A 23,097-nucleotide genomic window follows, 5' to 3' on the forward strand; every position below is an offset into this window, starting at 1 on the left:
AACCACCCTCAGGGAGCAAAGTTCATCCTCTGCACATCTAGCCAGTTGATAGAGATTTCTTGCAGCCAATGAAAAGCCACGGACACCACTAGACTACAGAGCATATGAGCAATTTTGGACATCTGCAGTATAGTGGGACAAATTATACTTCATCTGTGCATCCTAATTCCTTATTTTCCATAATGATGATCATTCATAGTATGGTAGGAATAGAGGCAATCTTTGCTTCTCAGAAAGATAGGAAAAATAAGCTTTTGTCACTAAGGATGAAGGATGGGGAGCCTGTCAGGGGAAAGTTTATTCTTGTGACAGACTGGAATATGTGAGATCATGGATCCAGAATGGAAATCCAAGGTGAGAGGTTATTCTTTTGCTGATGGGATGGACTGAAAGAATTAGTGATGCTTCTTAAGAGGAAAAGCTTTTCCTGCCTGATATACCAAACTCTCCTCTCAACATTAAGAGCCTTCCAGAGCTCTGGATCAGCTCTGAGCATTCTGCTTGTCTCATACCTAAACACCATTATGTCCTTTTTTCCTCCTGGGGTATTAAAATAATTTCCCTATTGTTTAGGAAAACTGAACTGAACACAAAAGCTCATTTTACTGACCATACATCATTGGCCATATAACATCCTTGTCAGACCATGTGATTTTGGAAGGAATGTGAAAAGACTTTGTAGAGTTCTGCCACCAAATCCTATGACAACCTGCAGACCACTGCATTTCACTCAGCGAACTTCTAATTAGTAAGTTATATAGTTAAGAAATGGTCTTAGCTAATTGTGTTGCATTATACATATTGAGGTCTTTTTCTGATTGAAAAATGAATGAGCTGCCCCAAAATAAGTAGCAACCAGAAATTTGGACTGAAGCCCAAATTTAATAATAATTTATGTTTCATTAACTGCCCTGGAGTTTTAAGCTTTATTATCACTGACACTGAGTTTATTAATAAAAATAAAAGAGTCAGGCAAAATTATTATAATATACATAGATATAATCCTAAAGGGAGTTAATAATTTGTCTTACAATAGAACAAAAATAATAGATACTACTCTTGGTGCTCTAGATCCCCTTTTGCATATTTCCTGTGTATTTCCTACAACAAAACACATGCACAGCTCACAATAGTTCCTTTGTACAGAGATCACTAATTTCACAAGAAAACATTATTTTGTTTCTTTTTCACGTATAAACTGTTATTAAGGGTTTTTAACACTATTTGGATCACAATTATTTTAGTAGGAAATTCTGCAGTTTAAAATCTTAAATGCATTGTTCTAACTATAAGGAGACCTTCTCCAAGTCCTGGCATGCAAAGCTTTGACTTAAGCTATTTAAGAAGAAGAAGGGAAGAAGAAAAGGGGAAAGAAAAAAAAAAAAAAGACAAAAAGAAAAAAAGACTCTACTTGGCAAGAGCTTTAATTAGCAGAAATTTCCACGCTAGGAATATTATTCTGCATGAGCAGAAATTGCATAGCTCTTGCCTCTAGATGCCTTAGAGATGCCATTGATTGGCCATATTCAGAACAGGGGAATTATGTGACCCAGTGCTAATTTGAATTCCTTTACCAAACACATTTTTATTTCATCATCTCAGCTGCATAAAAGAGTCAAAGTACCAGAGCTTTAAAGACTTTGAATTCCTGCTGTTCTGCAATAAAATAAGGCAAGAAATATTAGCCATCCCTGGTTGATTCTTCAATTCTTTCCCAACAATGTCAAAGTATCAGTGTCCTACAGGTTTTAGTGCAGGTTAAAGACTGATACAAAGTGTATGCCTGAATAGAAGTTTGGAGTGAGTTAAGGAGAGGGAGAACATTTTAATGGGACATTGGTCCAAAATAGCCCAGCTTGTTTCTACCTCCTGCTGCCTCTTCCTCCTTTTCACAGGACCTTGATTGTATAGAAACAGTACAGACAAAAACCACAAAACAACAAAAGGTTCGCTCACACCCCCAGTGGAGGTCATGAGCATGCTACCATGGAGAAAAAAAAAAAAAAAAAAGCATCAAAGGGTAGTTTGGCTTACTTATAAGCAAAGATTAATTAATAGGAGTTTTGATACTCTAGCAATGTACATTTGGGCAAATTTGTATTTGCAAATTGTTTGTTTCGCACATTCAAAGGACACAGAGCAATGAGGCCTGGTGCTAATTTAAAAAATAAATCAAACCTTTCTTTACCATGATCCAAAAACTACAAACTTGTGGTTCAGAGGCTTTCAATAGTATCTGCTCAGACTTGACACTCCAAGGTTAAAAAAAAAAAAGCACAAAAGAGTTGTGTTATACACAGCAACAGTAGCTTTTTCCAACAATTTTTCAATTATTGCATTGTATACTCTCCAAGAAAAGTAACTGTCTTGGCTACAAGAGAAAAAGCTTTTTAAAAAGGGACGCAGAATTTAAAAATTCCCTTGAAATATACCCCTCTCATTATAGGTTGTCTTTAAAACTGCTATTCATTACACCAGCATTTATACCCGCTGGATGACTATGATTCAGAACTACCTGTGTCATATGATGAATAAGTGCAACATGCACCATTCACTTTCAAATCAACCCCCTCCGACCTAAGCCATGTAAATCCTTCAGAAATTCACACCAGTATTCTCTTCCTCCGAATCACACATAGAAATTGTCCAATGACGAAAGTTTACCAATGCACAGCCCCTTTAACCCCGACCATTTAAGTATCTGTTTGGAATTATCAGTGACCCTTGTTGCACTCCCGGCTAGCTCACTCTGGGGTCTTCTGGAGTACGGAGCCACGGGGACTTCTCTTTTCTCCGGGGCCCTTGAAATAAACATTTTTCACTGCGCTGTCTTTACTAGACAGCACTGCCGGTTCTGCCAGCAAAGACGAAAGAGCAAAGACTCTTCCACTTTCGGCACCTATATGCGTACCCTTCCCTTATCATGCTGTCCCTGCCATCCACTCACCCTTCCGTCCCCTCACCGCTTGCCCGCCCTGCTTGGTATCTATAGCTTCTATCCTTTAGAAATGATTTTCAAGCCCCCCCGCCTCCCGGCCGGCGCAGGCAGCCAAGGTGCCGTCCTGCCGCAGCTCTGGATGCCGCAGCGGCGGAGGTGACATGTGTCTCTCATCAGCAGCTGGGCGCTAATTAATTTAGATCCTTTTCCCGCTACGCTCTAAGGAGAGGGGAAGCCCCATGTTAGAGAAATGCGGCGTCCCCTCCCGCAGTCCCCCCGCTCCCGGACCCCTGGAGCTGCCCCCGCTCCGCCGCCCCCGGCCCGCAGCTCCTCGCCCCCGGGCCCGGGGATTGGCCCGGCGGAGGCGGCATCAGCGGCGGGGGGGGGCCGCCCCCACCCTCCCTCCTCCTCCTGGCCTCGCCGCCCCCTCGCCCCGGTGCGGCAGGGCCGACCGGGAGACCCAGACGCAGGCAGCGACTCAGCCGCCGCCGCCGCCGCTCCGCGCCCGGCCGCCCGGCCGCAGCATCCCCCGATGGCCGCCCGCCTGACCTGCTGCCTCCTGCTGTGGGCCCTGGGCCATGGGGGCTGCCGCTCGCCCGCGGGGGAGGGCGCCGGCAGCGCGCCCGCCTGCCCCGTCCAGCCGCCGGCCGACCCGCACTCGTCCGCCCCCGGCCGCGACCCCCGCGGCGGCTCTTCGCCGCCCCCTGGGCTGGGCAGCATCGCTCAGGACATGGTAGCTGTCCACATGCTTAAGCTCTACGAGAAGTACAACCGGGAAGGGAGCCGGCCCGGCGACGGCAACACGGTCCGCAGCTTCAAAGCCAGGCCGGGTAAGACGGGCCGGGCGCGGGGGACACCGCTGGAGCCCCCTCGCTCCTCTTTCGCTTTAAAGTGATGGGTTTGCGTCGAGGTTGTCATTGACTGCGCGGGGTGTCACTCTGGGTGAATGCTGGGGGGTCCCCTGCTATCTATACGGACAGGGTGTCGCCCTCGCTTTGCGGACGGCTTCCCACCTTCCCTGGCTCCCTTCCCTTCCCGGAGAGCGTCTCCCTTGGGAAAGTCTCCGTTGCTGTGGATGCAAACCAGAGGCAAAAGAAGCGCCGTTCCCAGCGCACATCGCACTGGGCCAAAAGATCTTTTCAGAAATACTTGGAGCATAACCTAGCAGCGAGTGCTCCAGGCACTGGTCCTCTCCCCCGCTGAGTCCCGCAGCCTCAGAAATTCCTGCTAGGAAGAGTGCCGCCTACAGGACCGCCTAAAACTGCTAGGCGTCTTAAATTGCTCGCCCTGCCTAAACCTGAGAAGAGACACCTGACCTCCCCCTCCCCAGTTTTACTTAGCTTGATTATGAGGGTGGAGAAATATATGTATTGTGTCAAAACTACACTTTCATTATCCCAATATTACGTCAAATAATAAGAAGGAGGTTTGCCAGTTAATAGTCCATACATTTGTTATCCTTTGCCACCAAAACGCAAACTCTCTTTTCTGGAAAACACCTTCCTTCTTTGGTTAACACTTGCAGAATGTAACTAAGATCTTAGTTCTCAAAATAAGAACTGTATCAGCTTCCAGAATCTAGTTGTTATTACCTTGTTAGAAATACTCATTTTTCTATTTAGACAAATCAGATGGATTGAAACTCACAATAGCAAATTTTGTATTAATCTATTTCTCCTCCACTTAAGTCTCATGTATAGAGTACAATGCAGCACACAGTGTTGTAGGGAATGCTTACTGTAACACTGCACAGTAATTCATATTCTCTTGTGCCCCCCAACTTAATTTCTGTCCTATGTCAACTGTAATATTAAAATGTAATCATATTCAAGGAGGGGGAAACTCCATGGAAGAGTAAGCGGCTAATGAAAATGTCTAAAAATCTAGGAGTTATTATGTAAAGCAATTTCAGACATTTGGGAGAAAAATAAATTGTCATGCTCTAGATCATTAGCTAGCAGTTTCTATAATAGGGGTTAGGAATGAACTTCCACTGTGGATGGTTTTTCGTGACCTCCTGTTAACACTTTTATTTTTCTGTGAACTGAGCAGCTAATACTGGCTGTCACCCGAATAAGGCCCTGAACTACAATAGGGATTTGGAGACAAGGCAAGAATTGCACTATCTTCTTTTTCTTAAGTTTTCAAATAATCTGATGTACACACTACTTGCATCAAAGTAGTCTAAATTGTAATTCTGTTTTAAAACACTAAAATAGCAGCATTTTCTACCCACAGGTAGACTGTGCTGACCAAATACAAATCAATATTATTTCACTCATTTGTCCGTCATACAACCAAGGCAGAGAGGCCCAAAATTAACTTGCCTTTCCCTGCAACGGAAATCAGTCCTATCTATGTCCAAAACTCCTATCTCCTGTGTCTTATCTATGAACCTCCTCTACTGGACCCCATCTTTCCCAAATAACATGGAATGAAAGCAGAAGCTCCTCAGCACTGTTCCTCTGAAATGTGTTCATCAAGCTAGTGATAAACACTCTAAAATATTCCATAGAATGATTCAAGATGAAAGATATTTTCCACCAAGTTTATCTTCTCTGAGAAATTCTAATGCTTCCTTCTGAAAGAGGAAATTGGCACATTTTTCTAACAAGACATGTGGAACATTCATTCTTTATAAAACACAGATAATAATTGTAGTCCTATTGAAATAAGCAAAACAGACTACACACACAATAATTTTCATTATCCCAAGCAATGGACTTCCTTCTTTTATCACATACCTTTTAGAAAATCTGTAACTGTCTGTTCGTGTGGTGCTGTTTAAAGCTGTTTGTCAGGTGACACTCAAGCATATGGGTTACTTACAGTTGTCAGGATGAGGGCTCCAGAGATACAAAATGTTGGTCCAGACATTTATCCTTTGTCATATGCGTTACTCAGTTCTCCTCAACCACCCAGTTGTATTGCCATCCTACCTGCTCCTTAGAAGGTGTAGGTGGCATTGACTGACCTATGGAATGTGTAATATTTTTCCATATTCAGTGTGAGGCACTTGAAATATAAATTCATGTGCTGTTTGCATGTAGCCTAAATGTAATTTTTTTTGTTCCTCAAACAGAAGGAACAGAAGGAACTTTCCCCTTCAGCAAGAGTACTTCACAAACACCTGACCACCTCCTCTCAGCTCACCTCCATGTGTGTTCACAGTAGTTCATTAATTTTTTTATAACGAGCTGAGATAGGGTCTAAGAACCAATTTCTCAGGTTTCTTATTTCTTTAGGTTCTTGCCACTTTTCAGGGAACTTAGTAGCTTTAAAAAACAGCAACAACTGGCTGAAGTTAGCCGAGTCATAACTGGTTTGCCATCAAATGTGAAATATTAAGTGATTGTCCAACTTCACCTAAATTGCTCAGATTGAGGGGAATTAATCTTCATGGTAGCAATTTGCTGCCTAACCATGAAACTTCCTCATAAATTGACTCTTGCAGCTCAGGCTCATTCCCTGAACATGATGCATAACTCTGTGCTAAACAAAGCAAAGACCTTAATGAATAGTAGAAAACAGAAGATATTTAATTGAGACTGTATCATAATTCATATGTGTAAGAAAACTAAATCAATACTGACAATGCATGGTTGGCAAGTTGGTAAATGCCTGAGTGAACTTATGCAATATAGAAATATAGCTATGCTCCATCCAAAACCCAGAATCTTCTAAATTCCTAAAAAGTCTGTACTTCCTGGCTTCTGGCTTTTCAGTAGCTGCAGATTCATAGATTCTTATTCTGTTTTACAAAAAATTTTGACTTTTGAAGGGTGTGTTTCATTCTAGAGTACAGAATTTTTTTAGATGAATTCAGCATCTCTTTCTCTGATCTATCATTATAAGTTACCTTCCCTTCTGAAACCCTGATACACTGATGTTTGAAATGTCTTTATCCCAACAATATTTGTACTCATACAGTAACCACAGAGCTGATGGTGCTTGGAGCATTCTACTGCTAAAAGAAATTTTAAAAAATTTAACTGTACACAGCTTGGGTGGAGAGAACCAGTGGATAGACTTCTTTTTAGAAACCTATGCCTTCTGAAATGAACATGCAATAATAAAGGAAGTATTATAATTACTCTCTTCCTTGGCCTGAGAAATCATTTAAGTAGCCTTGTGAAATTTCTGTGCTTCAAGGACTTGAATAAAATCTAAACCCTTAAGTTGTGTTCATAGTATGAGCATCTACATATATATGACTAGTGTTGATTAGAAGTTTACTAATAGGAATCCTGTCCTGAACTGACAGAAGCAAATAGGTTCTTATCACATCAGTGCAAGCTGTTCCACTTCCCTGTATCAGGAACAAAATACAGATGGTGCAGATGGAAATTGCATACTTGAACATTTGTACTCCAAAACTGCTTGTGTGGGTTTGGGATTAATGATCATGCTAACCTGCTGTTGTTTTAGCCCAAAACATGGTTCTCTCCAGCATTAACTGGGAGATAGCAACCACCAATTCAGTAAGGTGTAGCACTGTTCATTTCCCTCCTTCAAATGAAACTGTGCTTTAAAGGAGGAATTTTCCAACTGGTGGCAATTAACAGTACTGCCTTTCTGTTGTTGCACAAATTTCTATGGCTCATCATCCATAGTGCACTTAAAAAAACAAGTGTTTCTGGGAAGCCTGGATGTTGCATTTTTTGGGTTTTGTTTGGTTTGGGGTGGTTTTTTACTTCCTTCATCCAGAGAATTTTCAGGTGTGTCAAACAGGGCTTCCAGAGGGTTGGTCTGCTTGGGTTAATTAGAGATGCAAACTTACCAACTGTAATCCTTTGATGCATTCTAAGTGGTGATGTGAGCTTGGGAGAACAGGAATCACTTCTTGGTTCTGCCACCACATTACCATATACTTGAGCTAGTAAAAAAAACAAAGGCAACTTTTCACAATGATAGACTATTAAGGCATTGTCATGGGATTACATTTTAACACACTAAGAGAGGTTTCTACTGTTTAAATAAACTTGGTGTAAGGAGTTACTAGTGTAGTTACTAGTGTACTAGCTCATCTTGTTCAAAAGGAGGGTAAAGATGTAAGCTGAGACAGACTGTCTGACTAGCTCAAAAGAACCTGTTTGAAAAGGAGTTTGAATTTTAAGAGACAGCTCCTGTTCAATAGCATTTGTCACTAACTTCACACAGATCTAAACACAAGCCTTAGAAACCAAGTGTGTTTTTACAGTGCTTTAAACAAAGCTCCTACATGATGGGTACTGGAAAGGAGGATTGCTCAGAGTAATGACCCCCAAAATGTGTTACACTGCTTACTGTCAGCCCTCTTGTGAAATGTCTCATGTGCACTACTTGCAGATGATGAGCTGTTGCCCAGAGTTAGCACCCAGACATTTTTCAGGAATCTGCAGTCAGCTTTAGATTAGACAGTCTTGAATATTAACTGTAAACCTGGTTTCTGCTAGTACTGGTTTCAGCAAGGTGTTTCTTTGAGCTGTGCCACAGGTGAACTTGACAACTTCTCTGAGCCTGGCTGTTAAAAATGAAATGCAATCAAGGATTGCTTTTCCTGCCTGCCTAGAATGAAAGGCAGTCTGGAACTAAAAAGCTCCGGAAAGAATTTTACCCCTCGTGTGTACAAAAGATGCCAGTATGTTAGACACTCTCAATGTTACTGTAATATTACTATTAAATAGTTACGGTTTTTTCCTCCTCTTATTCACCATAGCTTTAAGCTGAAGTAACAAGCTCACTATACTAAATGATTTGATGTAAGTGAAAAGTAAAATGTGTTAATTCATTTAAATTGAGATAAGATTTGACTGCCATTTTTGGTCTCAGATATATATCGATGTTTTCCTTACTCTCTTGCAGAATTCCTGGCCCAGAAACCCTTGTACTGCTTCAATCTGACATCCATGCAGGATTCAGAAATGATCCTTGCTGCCACTTTTCACTTCTATGCTGACAAACGCCCTCGGCATCGGGAAGTGTTTTGTAAAAGGTCCAAGAACTCATCCTGCCGCCTCCTTCACCTGCCTCCAGTCCTACGGCTCAACCTAGTTTTCCAAAGCATTCACCAGAATTCTGCCTATGGACTAGTGAAGGGGAACTTCACTGTGCTTCTTCAAAGGCAAGGGGCTTGGCATGCAAAGGACATTTCACACATCGTAAAAGAATCAAAACGAGCTGGAGAGCTCATTCTCTGTGCTGAGCTTGATTCTGGGGAGAAACACCAGGGCTTCTCCAAACAGGCTGCCAGTCATTTACCTTATATACTGGTTTATGCCAATGATCTTGCAATCTCTGAACCTAACAGTGTAGCAGGCACCCTACAACGCTATGATCCATTCCCTCCCAGTGACGGGGACCCAAATCTATCCCCTAATGCCTCTACTGACACTCGAGTTAGGAGGGATACGTACCTCGCTAGCTCTATTCAGAACAACGAGTTGCCAGAAGTAGATTATAACAGCAATAAATACAACAAACATGACATATGGGAGAATGCCTACAGATCCTTGAAACCAAAAGCCTCACGCAAAGATCGAAGGAGAAAAGGGCAGGAAAATACAGAAACACTTAAAAAGTCTCAGGTGCTAAATTTTGATGAGAAAACAATGAAGAAAGCAAGGCGAAAACAATGGAATGAGCCAAGGATTTGTTCAAGAAGATACATGAAAGTTGACTTTGCTGATATTGGCTGGAATGAATGGATCATATCTCCCAAATCATTTGATGCCTACTACTGTGCAGGTGCATGTGAATTTCCAATGCCCAAGGTAGTATGCCTTTTTACTCTTGTCAGCTTGCAAACATCAGGCCTACTGTTCTGCTTATCCAACTACTTCTTTAGGTAGAATTTCCTTTAGATTTTTGCCTTTTTAATTGTGTTTTGTTGCCTTGACCTAAAGAAGTTAAACAATACTGTCTCCATCAACTTAGCCATCAGGGTGCAAAAGGATTCCCAGTTTTCTTCAAATGCAATCTGAAGAATAGGGAAAATACCTCAGGTTTATCTTAAAATTTCTCATCTTATATCTTGAAACCATAGAATAAAGACTTTTGTGGCTTATGAAAATATGGTTATACATACTTAATCATCCAAATGCTCTATTGTAGTGGCAGAAGTATGAAGTATTATATGCTAATATTAAAACAAGCTACTCTATCAGCATATTTCTGGATTCTACTTGTAATATCTTAGAAGAAAAATGAAAAGTAGTTACACTGAGGTATTTTTAAATTCAGGAAATTGCTTGACACTTTTGAAAGCAGTAATACTGATTAAGATTATATTTTTTTATCTAAAGTCTAAATATATTAAATTATCCTGCTGGAATAAAAAAGTTGATTTACCTTATGTCTGTAGAATGCCACAAAACTGGCTCTAGCACCCAAAAGTAAGCATACTAAATTCCTCCAATAGAAGCAGTGTGAAATTTGCCAGTGGAGAGGCAATTTGGCTCACTCCCACTCTACTCTACGGCAAGAAGTAGAAAGATTGTTAATCCTATGTTGGACAAGAATTTTTAGGATTTTATAAGGCTTTCCAGTGATGGCAGAGGAAAGGATCTGAAGCACTGCATAACCTGCATATTTAGAAACTGTAATTATTTTGCAATTCTGCCTACAAATGGCCTGATTGTTTGTTTGACTGATATTTTTGTATGTGGTCATTTGGCATGTAAATAAAGGATAGTGTTTAACAGCACAGAATTTCAAGGCTCTGAAACAGGAATCTGCCCTACTTCATATCCAGGAAGATTGATGTATGTTTGTGTTGAAACAAGTAGAATAATTTCAACAAGAGTAGATACATAGACTATTTTTAAGTCCAGGAACAGTGGAAATCCAGACTTCATGGTAGGGTGTATAAATCAAACCCCATGTTTTGTATAGCTGGCCAATGCTGAACCAGGTGTACATAAATTGATACATGGTCTGGTAAAAATTAAAGCTTGCACAGACTCACAACTTCACTTCCTTGTTGTAATACAAATTGTTCACACAACATAATCACCATTTAACTTATCCAAAACAAAAGACAGCCTGGAAATATGGGTTCTTTGCCACAGACTCATAGTTTAATGCACCATTCAAACACAACAACATAAACAAAAAAAACAGAAAAAAAAAAGCCCAACCAAACAACAACCCACTCTTCAAAAAAGATGCATTTAATACAGCTGACTTACTGTGAGCAAAACAGCGTTACACAAAAGCTGGTAGGGCCAGAAGAGAGAGGAGCCATTTCTAGCTTGAATAGTTACATAAGCTTGTATCGCTCACTTACTTAATATCTTATCTAGAAATAAAATCAAATACATGATACGTAATAAGAATTCCCTTTTACTAGTATCTTGATGCCCAAAATAAGAAAAACAAAAACGCAGATGAAGACAAGGGGGAATAAAAGAAAAAAAAAAAACCAGAGAAACTAAATAAATCACAGATACATAGATTTGGGAATTCTGGGTTTGATACACATTCACTGATTGGGTTTGCTGTGGAAGAGGTCTACTGCTTGTTAGCTTTGCCTTTTTAAGAGGGGAAGAAAAGAAGCAGACTCAAAGGTGTAACTTTTTTTAATGACAGTTTCAAAAGGAAGAGAGAGAGGAAACCAGCATGAATAAAGATTCAGTTCAGACCATAAGAATTCTGAAATATTACTGAGGAAGAAATTTGTTCCTTCACATATGCTCTAAGTCAGGAAAGTATCAAAGGCCAGATTAAAGCTGTTCATAAAGACTTGGTCTACACAGACAACCTATGATGGACAACAGACACCTTATTTCCAAGTGTGAAGATAGAATTACATACCTGGCATGTTGGGTAACATCATATTGTAGGTTTATAGGTTTATTTTTTTTTTTCTTAAGCATCAGTACATCCTTCTGCACATCCACTTTAATAACTGCAAGTCTTGATTTAGATAGGTACTCAACAACTTAGGAACAAATCTTCTCATAGTAAACTCACCTTCCTGCTGAATTTCTTATTCCCTGAACTGTGAGAAAGAAGACTAGATTATATGTATGGCTGGTTGCATTTGCTGAATAAATGCATGTCATAGAACGTGGTGTGCTGTATATAACTTAGCAGCCAACATTTAAAACATTATCACTTCCTCAGTGCCATTATTACTGGGCATTCAACTAATTAGTTCAAGCTTTCTACTTTGGCACATTGGGATTAAGTCAAATGTGAAGCCTAGCCCATGATCATTGAACACTGATGCCAGGTTTCCAGAAGGGCTGGAAAAATTCAGAGCCTGGCTGGACATGGGATGGGTGTGCTGTCTGGCTCTGCTGCAGATAGAGGGCTCAGTCAGCCAGATTCCATACAGAGTACCTGTCTATCATATTAATTTTCCTTTCTAAGCACTTTTGTGCATAACGTATCCACTTTCAGGCATTAGATATATAATTAGTGTTGTCTTGGGAGACAGCTGCTCAGTCTAGATAGACTTTGTTCACACGTCCTTTGTTCCTTGCAGATATTAGAGGCTGCACAGTGGGAGAAGATCCTTACAGGATCTTCTGCAGGTTCATAGCCAAGAATCCTGTAAGTCAGTAACTGGCCATGAGGGCAATGATGGCTATCCACTGCATGGGGGCAATAAATGCTGTTTCAGTAGCACACTGTGATATGTGACTGCTTCAAATAACAGCATGAAATAACACAGGTGCTAGGAAGAGTGCAGATTTTTCATAAAGGCTCAGTTAAGAATTTGATTCTAGAAGCTCTAATTCTTCAAATTTCTATACTCTGTTGCTTAAACACACAAAAACTCCTGTCTCTCTCTTGCTGTCCACATATGCTGACACGACCAACATGGGCAGAAGCTGATTACTATTTCATACAGCAGCTGAGACCACATCACTGCTGCTTGTCTGTGGACAATTTTGAAATCTAAAGATGAAGGTGGGCAAGAGAGAGCAAGCTACTTCTAATTATGCTAACATTAGAGGAAGGCACCATACAGGATTGGTCACTTGTTGAGATCTGGCTATAGGGATGCTGTTTTGAAGAGTCAAGGATAGATTTCAGAGTTACTCCTTATAATGGCTTAGTTAAGGAAGATCTGAAAGCCTTAAGGCAGTTAAGGTTTAAATCTGATTTGCTGATATGTTTCACTTATGCAAATGTTTCAAAACTTAATTGTCCTAAGAACAGCTCCTTTGTTGTATCCACATAACTTTTCATGTTGAAATGGAAAACCATTGTTTTTGTGGTTCAGTGCCCTGAACATGTTATAGATGTAAAGCTGCTGTGAATCCTCACTTCATACTTTTCCCATCCTTACAGCCTTTTTTTTCTTCTGCCAGTTTGAGGCTAGCCCATGGGAATAAACCTGGTGATGAAGGCAGAAAGAAGCAAAGACCACAGATATGAACTATTTGTCATGCAGTTACAATCAGAAAGGCTCTGTCAGGGTGTTTGACTATTCTATACTAACTCTCTCCTGTGGACACTGCTTCTGGAGTATTGCTCTTTTGAAAGAGAGTGATTACTCCAAGAAAAAGTAACTAATTCCAGATTAGCATACATGAGAAAAAACTATTTGGAACATAGGGATAGTTATTTTGAAAATACTTACAGAAGCAAATTTTCTAAGTCAGACAAGAGGTTAAGAAGACAAAATACAGCATCTAGCAACTTGGAACTATGCCCCAGCTTAGGCTTCTTCTCCTGCATGTCAGCCTCCAGCATGTAGCAGGTACATTCAGGAACATTTGAATTCAGGCCTCTGGCTGATGGCTGTGCCACCAGTGCCCTCCTCTGGTATTTATGAAGGTAGCCTAAGGAACACAAAATATCTGTTGGATACGTCCAGCTCAGGAGAGCTGGAGGTGTGGCTGTGCTGCATGGCCCTGTGACTCAAACAATGACATATTTGTTCTATTGAGAACCAAAAAACTGCATAATTGTTGTCATTTTCCAAGTTCCCTTAGGAAAGTGACTACTTATAAATGAAGCTATAACTATTTCCTTCTCTCTTCTAGATTGTCCGGCCATCAAATCATGCTACAATTCAGAGCATCGTAAAAGCAGTAGGAATCATTCCTGGCATCCCAGAACCCTGCTGCGTTCCTGACAAAATGAGCTCGCTCAGTGTCCTGTTCTTAGATGAGAACAAAAATGTTGTTTTAAAGGTATATCCCAATATGTCAGTTGAAACTTGTGCCTGCCGATAAGTTTGTACAAACACACCTTTAACAAGGCCCACAAGTCCTGCCCGACTGCTCTGGGAAGTTGTAAAGGAGAAATGGAATCACTTGTGTTGATGAACCAATGCAAGTGTCTGATTCCTCTACAGAAAGCACACGGAGAGACTAAAACAACTCACGTGCTCGCCTTGAAGGATAGGTCGTACTGCCATCATTTGTCTTTCATGCTCATCTTCCAGGAATTCAGTACTTCTGCAGATACCTTCCTAACCCACCTAGCCAAGATACCTGGTGTTTAGAGAGAAATTTAAGTGTAAAGTTTTCCATAATCAAAGGACTAAAATATGTTTTTATGTGTTATTTTCTGACTATTTTATCTCTTCAGTTAACCAAGAAGATGGGAAGTGAACTTGCAAAGGCAGGCTTATTTTAGAATATCACTTTTGTACACAAATCAAAATTTTTTGCCTAAAACACTCATACTCTTAATGTGTATATTTATAATGAAAAATGCTGTAATAAAGGGCTTAAAATGTATATTTTCTTCAGGATGCAAGTATAGTTCATTGTGTAAGTTTTCATATAAACAATATGTTAAGATAGTCATTTTTGGTTACCCTTCCTTAATATATTATTTCTTCTACAAAAGACATGTAATATCCCACATTTTTGGTTTGCTGGAAAATTTCAGGTTGTTAAACATATTCTCTGAGTAACACATACAATATAGTAATATTTTGAAATACTAAAAATAAAATAACCAAGATTTATATTTTTGTAAATTATGCTTTATATCCTCTAGATTGTTACATACTTTTAACAAAAGCTAATAAATTAAAGGTACAGTAGTATCTGAAAATATTTGACTGTCTTTCTATAAATGCACTCTCCTACCATCTGTTAATTAGATGGAAACTTGTAAATGCATGTTAAGCTTGTCATAATGTGCTTCAATAGATTAAAGACAGAAGAAAATACCATGATCATCCAGACCGACCTCCTGCATAGCACAGATCAAAGAGCCTTGCTCAGCAGTTTCTGCACCATGCATTATGGAACTTCTGTTTTAAGCTTGGGACTATCTTTGAAAAACATGCATAAATTTTGCTTTAAAGATTTCATGTGATATAATATCCCTACTGGACTAGAAGTAGTTGTTCCAAAAGTTACTGCTCTTTGTTCATGTGCAGTAGCTTAATCCTAGACTGAATCTGATGAGCTTTAGCATCAATTCAATGGATCTTACTGTAACCTGCTTCATTGGATCCCTTTTATCTATTATCCAAAATACTTCCACTGTGTATTTTTAGTATAGAGAGTAGGGTCAAGTTACATTTTGGCTAAGATTTAAATAGCTTGATTTCTTATTCTAAGCCTTAAAACAATTTATCACAGCTCTCTTCTGAACTCTTTCCAGAACTTTCATTAACTTTCTTTTCAAACAATGAACATCAAAATAGGAAACATTTGGCAGTGGTTCCATTGGAAGTCTTTATAGAAATAAGGTCTCTGCACCCCTCTAACTCCTACACAATCCCCTGTTGATACATTTATGGTAGCCTTTTGACTGCAGCAGTCTTTTTTAAGAGCTGGTGTTCCTATCATGGTGTCTGTCAATCCTCTTAGTGTCCCCATGTTTTAGGACACACTTGCCACATACTTCATTTTCACCCACCTCCTGTACAATAGTATAAAGAGATCAAGAGTGGAAGAAACCTCTGAAGTCTGTAAGGTAGCACAGATTATAAGCTATGGAGTGCTTCCTCCTCAAGAAACAGTCTAACCTCAGGCACTACCCTATCCTATTAAGAGTTGCTTTGTTTAAGGGAAGGATACTACACACACTTCCTCCTGATGAACAAATAACTGGAAGGCTCCTATCATACTAAGGTTCTAGGTATCTTCTGCCACCAATTTTCTATGCTCGGGTGATGCAGATTTTCAGACAACAGAGGTGTGTAAATGTGGTACTTCCTGCTAACATACGTAAAAGTAAGTCTCAGCATGCTTAGGAGGGTTTACAATGGTAATCTCTCAGCAGTTCTTGCTAATTCGTCCTAGAAAGCTCTGACTAAGAAGAAAGTAGTTCTGTGGAGCCCTGTAGTGATTGCCAGTTATTCCTGACAAAAGATCACTGATCAGGTTTGCAGTTCTTCTCCCAAAGTACTTTCGTACTTTGTAAATTACTACAATAATTTACACTATGACTACTGGGAAAAACCTGTGTATAGTGTTGCTTTTAGAGATCCCCCTTAAAACATTTACTATCTTGTATTTTTTATAAATTGCAAGAAACTCAACTACAATTGACAGAGTAATGCTAATGTATAATGAAAAATTTTAAAGTTGTCAGAAAGTCATCATTCCTACAGAACAGTCATAAGCATAACATTTTTCAAAGTATCTTAAATCCATGTTATTTATGCTCTTTATGAAAATCTAAGTTTTTATGTAGGTCTAGTCTTGCTCCAATTTATCACTAGCTCTGAAGAGCCTGACATATTAACTTAGTGTGCTTATATTCTCATCTATAGCATTTTGTTTTCCTTAAGGAGTATTTGATATATTTTGAATTAGTCCTCAGATAAAAACATTCTTTCCAAGATGTGCTGATGCAAGCTATTGTGGCAAGAGATACCACACTGTGATCTAAGGTCTGTAGGACATAATGAAAAATACCACTATTACACTCACAAGGACACCTATAACTCTAATAGGTTAAGATTGCGTTTAAAGTTCTGCTGGCAAAACCATATATATATTATACCTCTAAGTGTGATTGCTCTCAAAACATGCCCTTGCTACACAAGTCATACACATCTCTTATTAGTAAAGATTATTTCATTTGGAGTTTAGCTGTACTGGTCAATTCTCCAACCCAAAAAAAAGACTTTCAACCACTTTTAGTGGTTTAAGTTACTCCTTTCTGGATCTTGGGAATTTGAATGTCTAATCTTCCTCTGGAAAGAGAAACTTTACATTTGAAATGGCACGAGTGCAGACAGCTGTTGCCAGAGGACACTGATATCCTCACTGTCTTGGTTCCAACAGATCTTTTTATTTCTTTGAACATCCTATACACTGTTGCCAGAGGACACTGATATCCTCACTGTCTTGGTTCCAACAGATCTTTTTATTTCTTTGAACATCCTATACACAGTTCTGCTCAATGCTTGAACTTCTAGAGAAAGCTGCTAGTAATAAACACAGGTCAAGATAATACCACTAACTGATCCTAAAAGAAAATTGTATGAGTTAAGAGAGATAGAACATGAAAACAGCTGATACTAGTCAGAAAAATGTTAAAACTTTTTTTTCTAAAACAAATCCAATTTTATTCTTTCAGGCCACTGTTTAATTGGCAGAGGTAACAGCAACAGCTACAATGTACCTAGGTTTTTGTGGAGCATTCAGTTCCCTTGCACAAGGCTGAACAATTAAAATAAACCAGTGGACAATATTAATGTGTTTGTGTATCACATTAATTAAAATCTGTCTCACTGCCAAACCTCAAAGAACAGCTTTCAAAAGGAATTTCCACAGAGTTAAACTGTTAATTGTAAAGTTTCTGCAAAGCTGACACTTGGCCTGACAGTATTGGACACCTTTATGTATGAACTTAGAGTCTGTATATAGCAACCCCCACAGCATTTGCAGGAGGAGAGAGATATTTATATAGATTGCTTGATCTAGCCGCACTTTATGTAATTAAAATTAATTTTAAAGTAGATACAGAACTTCAGGTACCTAGGCACAAGGAATGGAAGCTGCTCCTACTGAGTACAAGACTGCACCCTTCAAAGTCATAACTTTTAAAAAATGTTGTGGCTGTCATGGATTTGTAATGCAGTTTAAGCATCCAGCATGATGCTATATAACAGCAGCCAGTGAAAGCTCTGTAAAGATACACACTGGAACAGTGAACCACATAAAGAAAGGATATTTTATTTCTGTATGTGGCACTGGTGGACTGCCACTAGAAAACTATGTATAGCCCTAGGATTCACCTTTTCAAGAAGACATCCAAATTCTGAAAGACACACAAACAAAACAAACAAACAAACAAAAAAAACTGGGAAAGAAAATGTCTTTTGTTACTAAAAAGAACAATCTGTTTATCAGAAACAAAACTAAGAAGTAATTTGATTACATTATGCAAGCACTTTGATAGGGAGAAAATGTCAGTGCTATGGGACTCCTTAAACTAGCCAGAAAGTTACAGGAATTCCTGTCTAGAAGGCACAAAGTCAGGCACAATGAAATAATCAATGTGGCGTGAAGGGTTTTTTAGCTGTAGGTGATAATCTTGTAGCTGCAAAAATTGAAGAAATTTTTGATTCTTTGACATGCTTAGAAAAAGTCTGTTGGCACTTTAAAAGTTTTGTTTAGCCAAACACAAGCATTTGGACTCTGCACGTAGGTAGGAAACACAAAGGCCCTGAGTAAATATAAGTCTTCCTATGAAGGAGACCAGGAACAATACCAAATAATCCTTTTTGCCTTTATTTCATAGCAACATAATTGACCAGGATCTTAGATCCAAGTTATCTCTTGAACAGACAATAAGCAAGCATAAGTCTCGAATCACTTTAAATGCTGTGTGTCCACTGCTAAAAAAACAAGAGGAATGGCCAAAAAAGAAAAAGGCTTGACTACATGATTGCAATGAGATTTTTGTTAATGTAAAAGCTCATAATACTCTTCAGATTTTTTGGCATGTCTACAGCATGAATTAAGTTGTTCTTAGGAAAAATAAAGCATTAATATTACAGGGAAAGTAATTGTGTATCATTAGATTAAATCATAATATATTCATTAAGATAAATAAACTTGGTTTTTCTTCTGCATCATGAGAAATTCAATTGCCTTGGCCTGTTCTTCTTATGTGCACAGTATCTTCAGAGATAATCTTCTGTACCTTCAGAAGGACTTTTTACTTGCCATGTGGCCTTGGAAAGCCTAGTTCTGTCTTCATTTTGAGGCTGCTGAATGACTGGTTGTTCTTGGACTGCATTGTCCACCATGAATCTATGAAATATATTACATAAGATGCTATAAAAACAAGCCTAAATTCCCATACACCAAAGGAATCAAACTGAAAATGGACAAGCCTGCAAACAACATGAGGCAAACTTGACACAAAACAGACATTTCACTGTGTACAAACAATAGCCCTTGGCTGATAAACGGAAAGAAGTTTAAGGTTGTTTGTAATGTCATGAGATCATGTCTTGCAGAACCACAGGTCTCCATCAAACTAATGGGCATTTTCTGATTGTATGTGAAGGGATTGTATAAAAGATTTGTGAGATGTTATTTGCTAATAGCTAATAGAGTGATTTTGTTCTAGATCTGTATTATCTAGTCTTGCTGAAAACAGTGTAAACTTCTGTGTCCCTAAGAGAGCTTCTCTCTGTGTTGGCAAGGAAATGATAGAAGAATGTAATTAAGCGAAGATGACCCTGAAGTGAAATGTGGATTCTTTACAATATACAATGTCCTTCCCACCAGCCACATGTGTTTGTCAGATGTTTACAGAATCTTCATTAACTAAGAGCTTTGCTAGATAACAGAAGCTAAAGCCTGGCATCAATGACTCTGATAAGGACAAGTGTACGACCAATCTGCTTGACAACTGACAAGAGGCTGGGGTTTGAAGCAGACTGCAAAAAGAGCACGAGAAAGTGATTTGCAAAGGGCATTCCAGTTGTTTGCCTTACATCTTCTTTCCTCTGTCTGTATCGAAACAAGACTGGCAACCAGCTAAAATACCCTTATCCTCTTGTCTCTCCACCACAAAGTAAATCTAGAAGAAATGCATTGTTTTGGAGTATTAGCTGCACTGTCTGTTTTCAACATCATTGCTTGTTTGACAAGAGGCAAGCCTTTGGAAGACTGGGACAGGCTGTCAGCTTTGGGGAAGTCTGATGCACACTTTCATGATCCTGGGGCAGTAGAAGATGAGGCCCATTTCAACTTTAAATCTTTCTTGGAGCATATGAAGATGGATTTACTAAGGAGTTTGAATTTGTCAAGAGTCCCCTCACAAGTGAAGACCAAAGAAGAACCACCACAATTCATGATTGATTTATACAACAGATACGCTGCAGACAAGTCCTCTATCCCTGCATCCAATATCGTACGGAGCTTCAGTACTGAAGGTAGGAAAGTCCTCAAAATGTGGACTAAAATTTTTAAAGAAGTACATAAATATAAAATAGTCAGATTTTTTTGAAATTCAGAAGAAACTGAGTTCCTAACTTCCACAACTTCTTTAGAAATGAAACATCAAAATTTTGGATTATATTCTTACTCTATAGTTTCTTTCAGTCTTTAAAAAATGCAGTTACCTTTAGTTTTCTTCTTGGATATTTTTGCTGTATAGTATTATTTTCTCAAATGCTTAAACTAAGATGATGCACCAAAACAGCAAGGTTTACATGAAACACGTTCCTCAATCCTAGATATCTGGAACTGAGGTTTTGTGTTAGCATGCAAACTTTTGATTACCTATAATTTAGACTGATGCTAGAGAGCTTTCCTTTCTGGTGCACTCTGTACACATTTAAAAACTACAGCAACCAACTGAGAAATCTGTCACTGGATCCAAACAAGGAACAGCACTGCTTCTCCAAAATTCTGGGTTAGACAAAGATTTATATGGAAATGGTTAGTCATGCTTGTATCAACAGAAAAAAAATAAGATCCCTCTCTATGTAATACTGGACTTTTAAAAGATCCATCGGGCAATAAAAAAGTTAGAGGTGCAATCCTTGTTATAAAAATGAAACAGGGAGAAATGAAGTTTCTGTTTATATGAAAAAGGGATATACACAAGTAACAGCACTATTCCCAAATTAGTGTCCCTAGTCCTGAAATAGAAAGAAATCTCAACAATAGGATCTGGATTATAGTTTCCATATCTCACTCTAAGTACTTTTGAGGGTAAATGATCTAAAGAAATGGCAGCAACAGCCAATTAAAATTGCCCTAAAACTCAGTCATGATTAAGCAGTTAGTTTACATTGAACATTAAATAGACATCAGGCATGACTTTTAAACACTGCCAATCTGATCTTCCAGACAAATATGTGCCCCTCCCAAGGCAGAGTTGCTGGTACTGCACATAGATTTGCAGACAAACTTGTGAACAAATCCACACAAACTCAGGGAGTCCAGCCTGGAACAGTCTGGGACCTGGGCATGAAGGGCTGTTTATCACCAAATCCCAGTGCAGACAGACACTGAAACTTCAATTCAGGACTTTCAAAAACTTTTCTATTTCCCCAAACTCCCAGTCTAACCTGCTTTCAAACTTACCTGAAGACAACAACAAAAGCCTCAGTACAGCCAGTTCTAAAAGACACTTACATAGGTATATTAGAGTAGTTCATCCCATTCATGATTATAAGAATAGGAAATCACTGGGGTTTTTTTACATATTCTTTGTGTAAAAATATCTTTAGCAAATTGCTAAACCTGAAAAGTATGCACATGCCTTATTTACATACTTAACTCTTCCCAGCATCATCCATAGTTTGTTTTAGGCAGCCTCTTTATGCTTCTCTCTACACACTCACCTGGCTATGCAATCAGAGTAAAATACTACCCACACCAGGGACTCCCATTTCCTTTTTTCACTCTCTGCCCTTGAAATTTGGCCAGAAGACAGGATTTTTTTTCCTTAATGTTGTGTTACCATACTATTATTTTATCCCCAAAATATATCCCAAGTCTTTTAAAATCAAGTTACTTAAACAGTCAGAAGCACCGTAACCACATATTTTAATTTCCTATTGCAGATGTTGTTTCTTTAGATTCACCAGAAGAAAACCCATTTCAGAAACATATTTTGCTCTTCAACATTTCTATTCCACAATACGAGGAAATCACCAGAGCTGAACTTAGAATTTTTATCTCCTGTCACAGGGAAGTTGGGTCTCTCTCTAGGCTGGAAGGCAACATGGTGATTTATGATGTTCTAGATGACAGCCACTGGGAAAACCCAGAAAGTACCAAATCTTCCCTTGTCTCCCACGATATCCAGGAATGTGGTTGGAAGATGTTCGAAGTGTCCAGCGCTGTGAAAAGATGGGTCAGGGCAGACAAACTGGAGACTAAAAATAAATTGGAGGTTGTTATAGAGACTAAAGCTCTGAGTGGTTTTACCTGCGGGAAGTTGGATGTCAGTGTTACCCCTGACACTAAAAATCTGCCCCTGTTAATAGTGTTCTCCAATGACCGCAGCAATGGGACAAAAGAGACCAAAGTGGAGCTCCGCGAGATGATTGTTCATGAACAAGAAAGTGTGCTCAAGAAACTAGGGAAGAACAGCACTTCCTCTGAAGAAGAACAGCAGGGAGAGGAAAAGGCCATCACTAGATCCCACCTGCAATCCTCCAGAAGTAAGAGAAGCATCGGAGCCAACCACTGCAGAAGAACTTCCCTCCACGTGAACTTTGAAGAGATTGGCTGGGATTCCTGGATCATTGCACCAAAAGATTATGAGGCTTTTGAGTGTAAAGGAGGTTGCTTCTTCCCTCTGACAGATAACGTCACCCCAACCAAACATGCTATTGTCCAAACTCTGGTACATCTCCAAAATCCCAAAAAAGCCTCCAAGGCCTGTTGTGTTCCAACCAAACTGGATGCAATCTCCATCCTTTATAAGGATGATGCTGGTGTGCCCACTTTGATATATAACTATGAAGGGATGAAAGTGGCAGAATGTGGCTGCAGGTAGTATACAAGGCAGAATCTCTAAGAATAGGAACATCCCCTTTTTCTGCCCTGTGTAAATCTGTACAATAGTGATGCAAATGAAGACCATTAAAATCAAGGTTTGGAGGAGGGTATGGGGCTGGTTGTTGTTGCTGCTTGTTTTAAGGGAAAATCGGCATTTAAAGAATGGCAATCATTGTAAATAGCCTGCATTATATATCATGGCAAAGTGAATACTGGATTAAAATACTGTGAGATTGAATGAACTATGCATTATCTGGTGACAGTGATACA

General features: G+C 39.3%; 2 protein-coding genes across 2 annotated transcripts; both read left to right on the forward strand.

Annotated features, from left to right (window-relative positions):
• Window positions 1-3,470: 3,470 nt before the first annotated feature.
• GDF10 (growth differentiation factor 10) lies at window positions 3,471-14,109 on the forward strand. Its single transcript, XM_062496447.1, has 3 exons — window positions 3,471-3,768; window positions 8,783-9,690; window positions 13,918-14,109. Exons 1-3 carry the CDS (start codon window positions 3,471-3,473, stop codon window positions 14,107-14,109), a joined length of 1,398 nt encoding a protein of 465 aa, XP_062352431.1.
• A 5,788-nt stretch (window positions 14,110-19,897) lies between these two features.
• Window positions 19,898-22,825, forward strand: GDF2 (growth differentiation factor 2). Its single transcript, XM_062496749.1, has 2 exons — window positions 19,898-20,243; window positions 21,885-22,825. Exons 1-2 carry the CDS (start codon window positions 19,898-19,900, stop codon window positions 22,823-22,825), a joined length of 1,287 nt encoding a protein of 428 aa, XP_062352733.1.
• Window positions 22,826-23,097: the final 272 nt, after the last annotated feature.

Source organism: Cinclus cinclus, chromosome 7 (assembly GCF_963662255.1).
Source record: "Cinclus cinclus chromosome 7, bCinCin1.1, whole genome shotgun sequence".
Taxonomy (NCBI): Eukaryota; Metazoa; Chordata; class Aves; order Passeriformes; family Cinclidae; genus Cinclus; species Cinclus cinclus.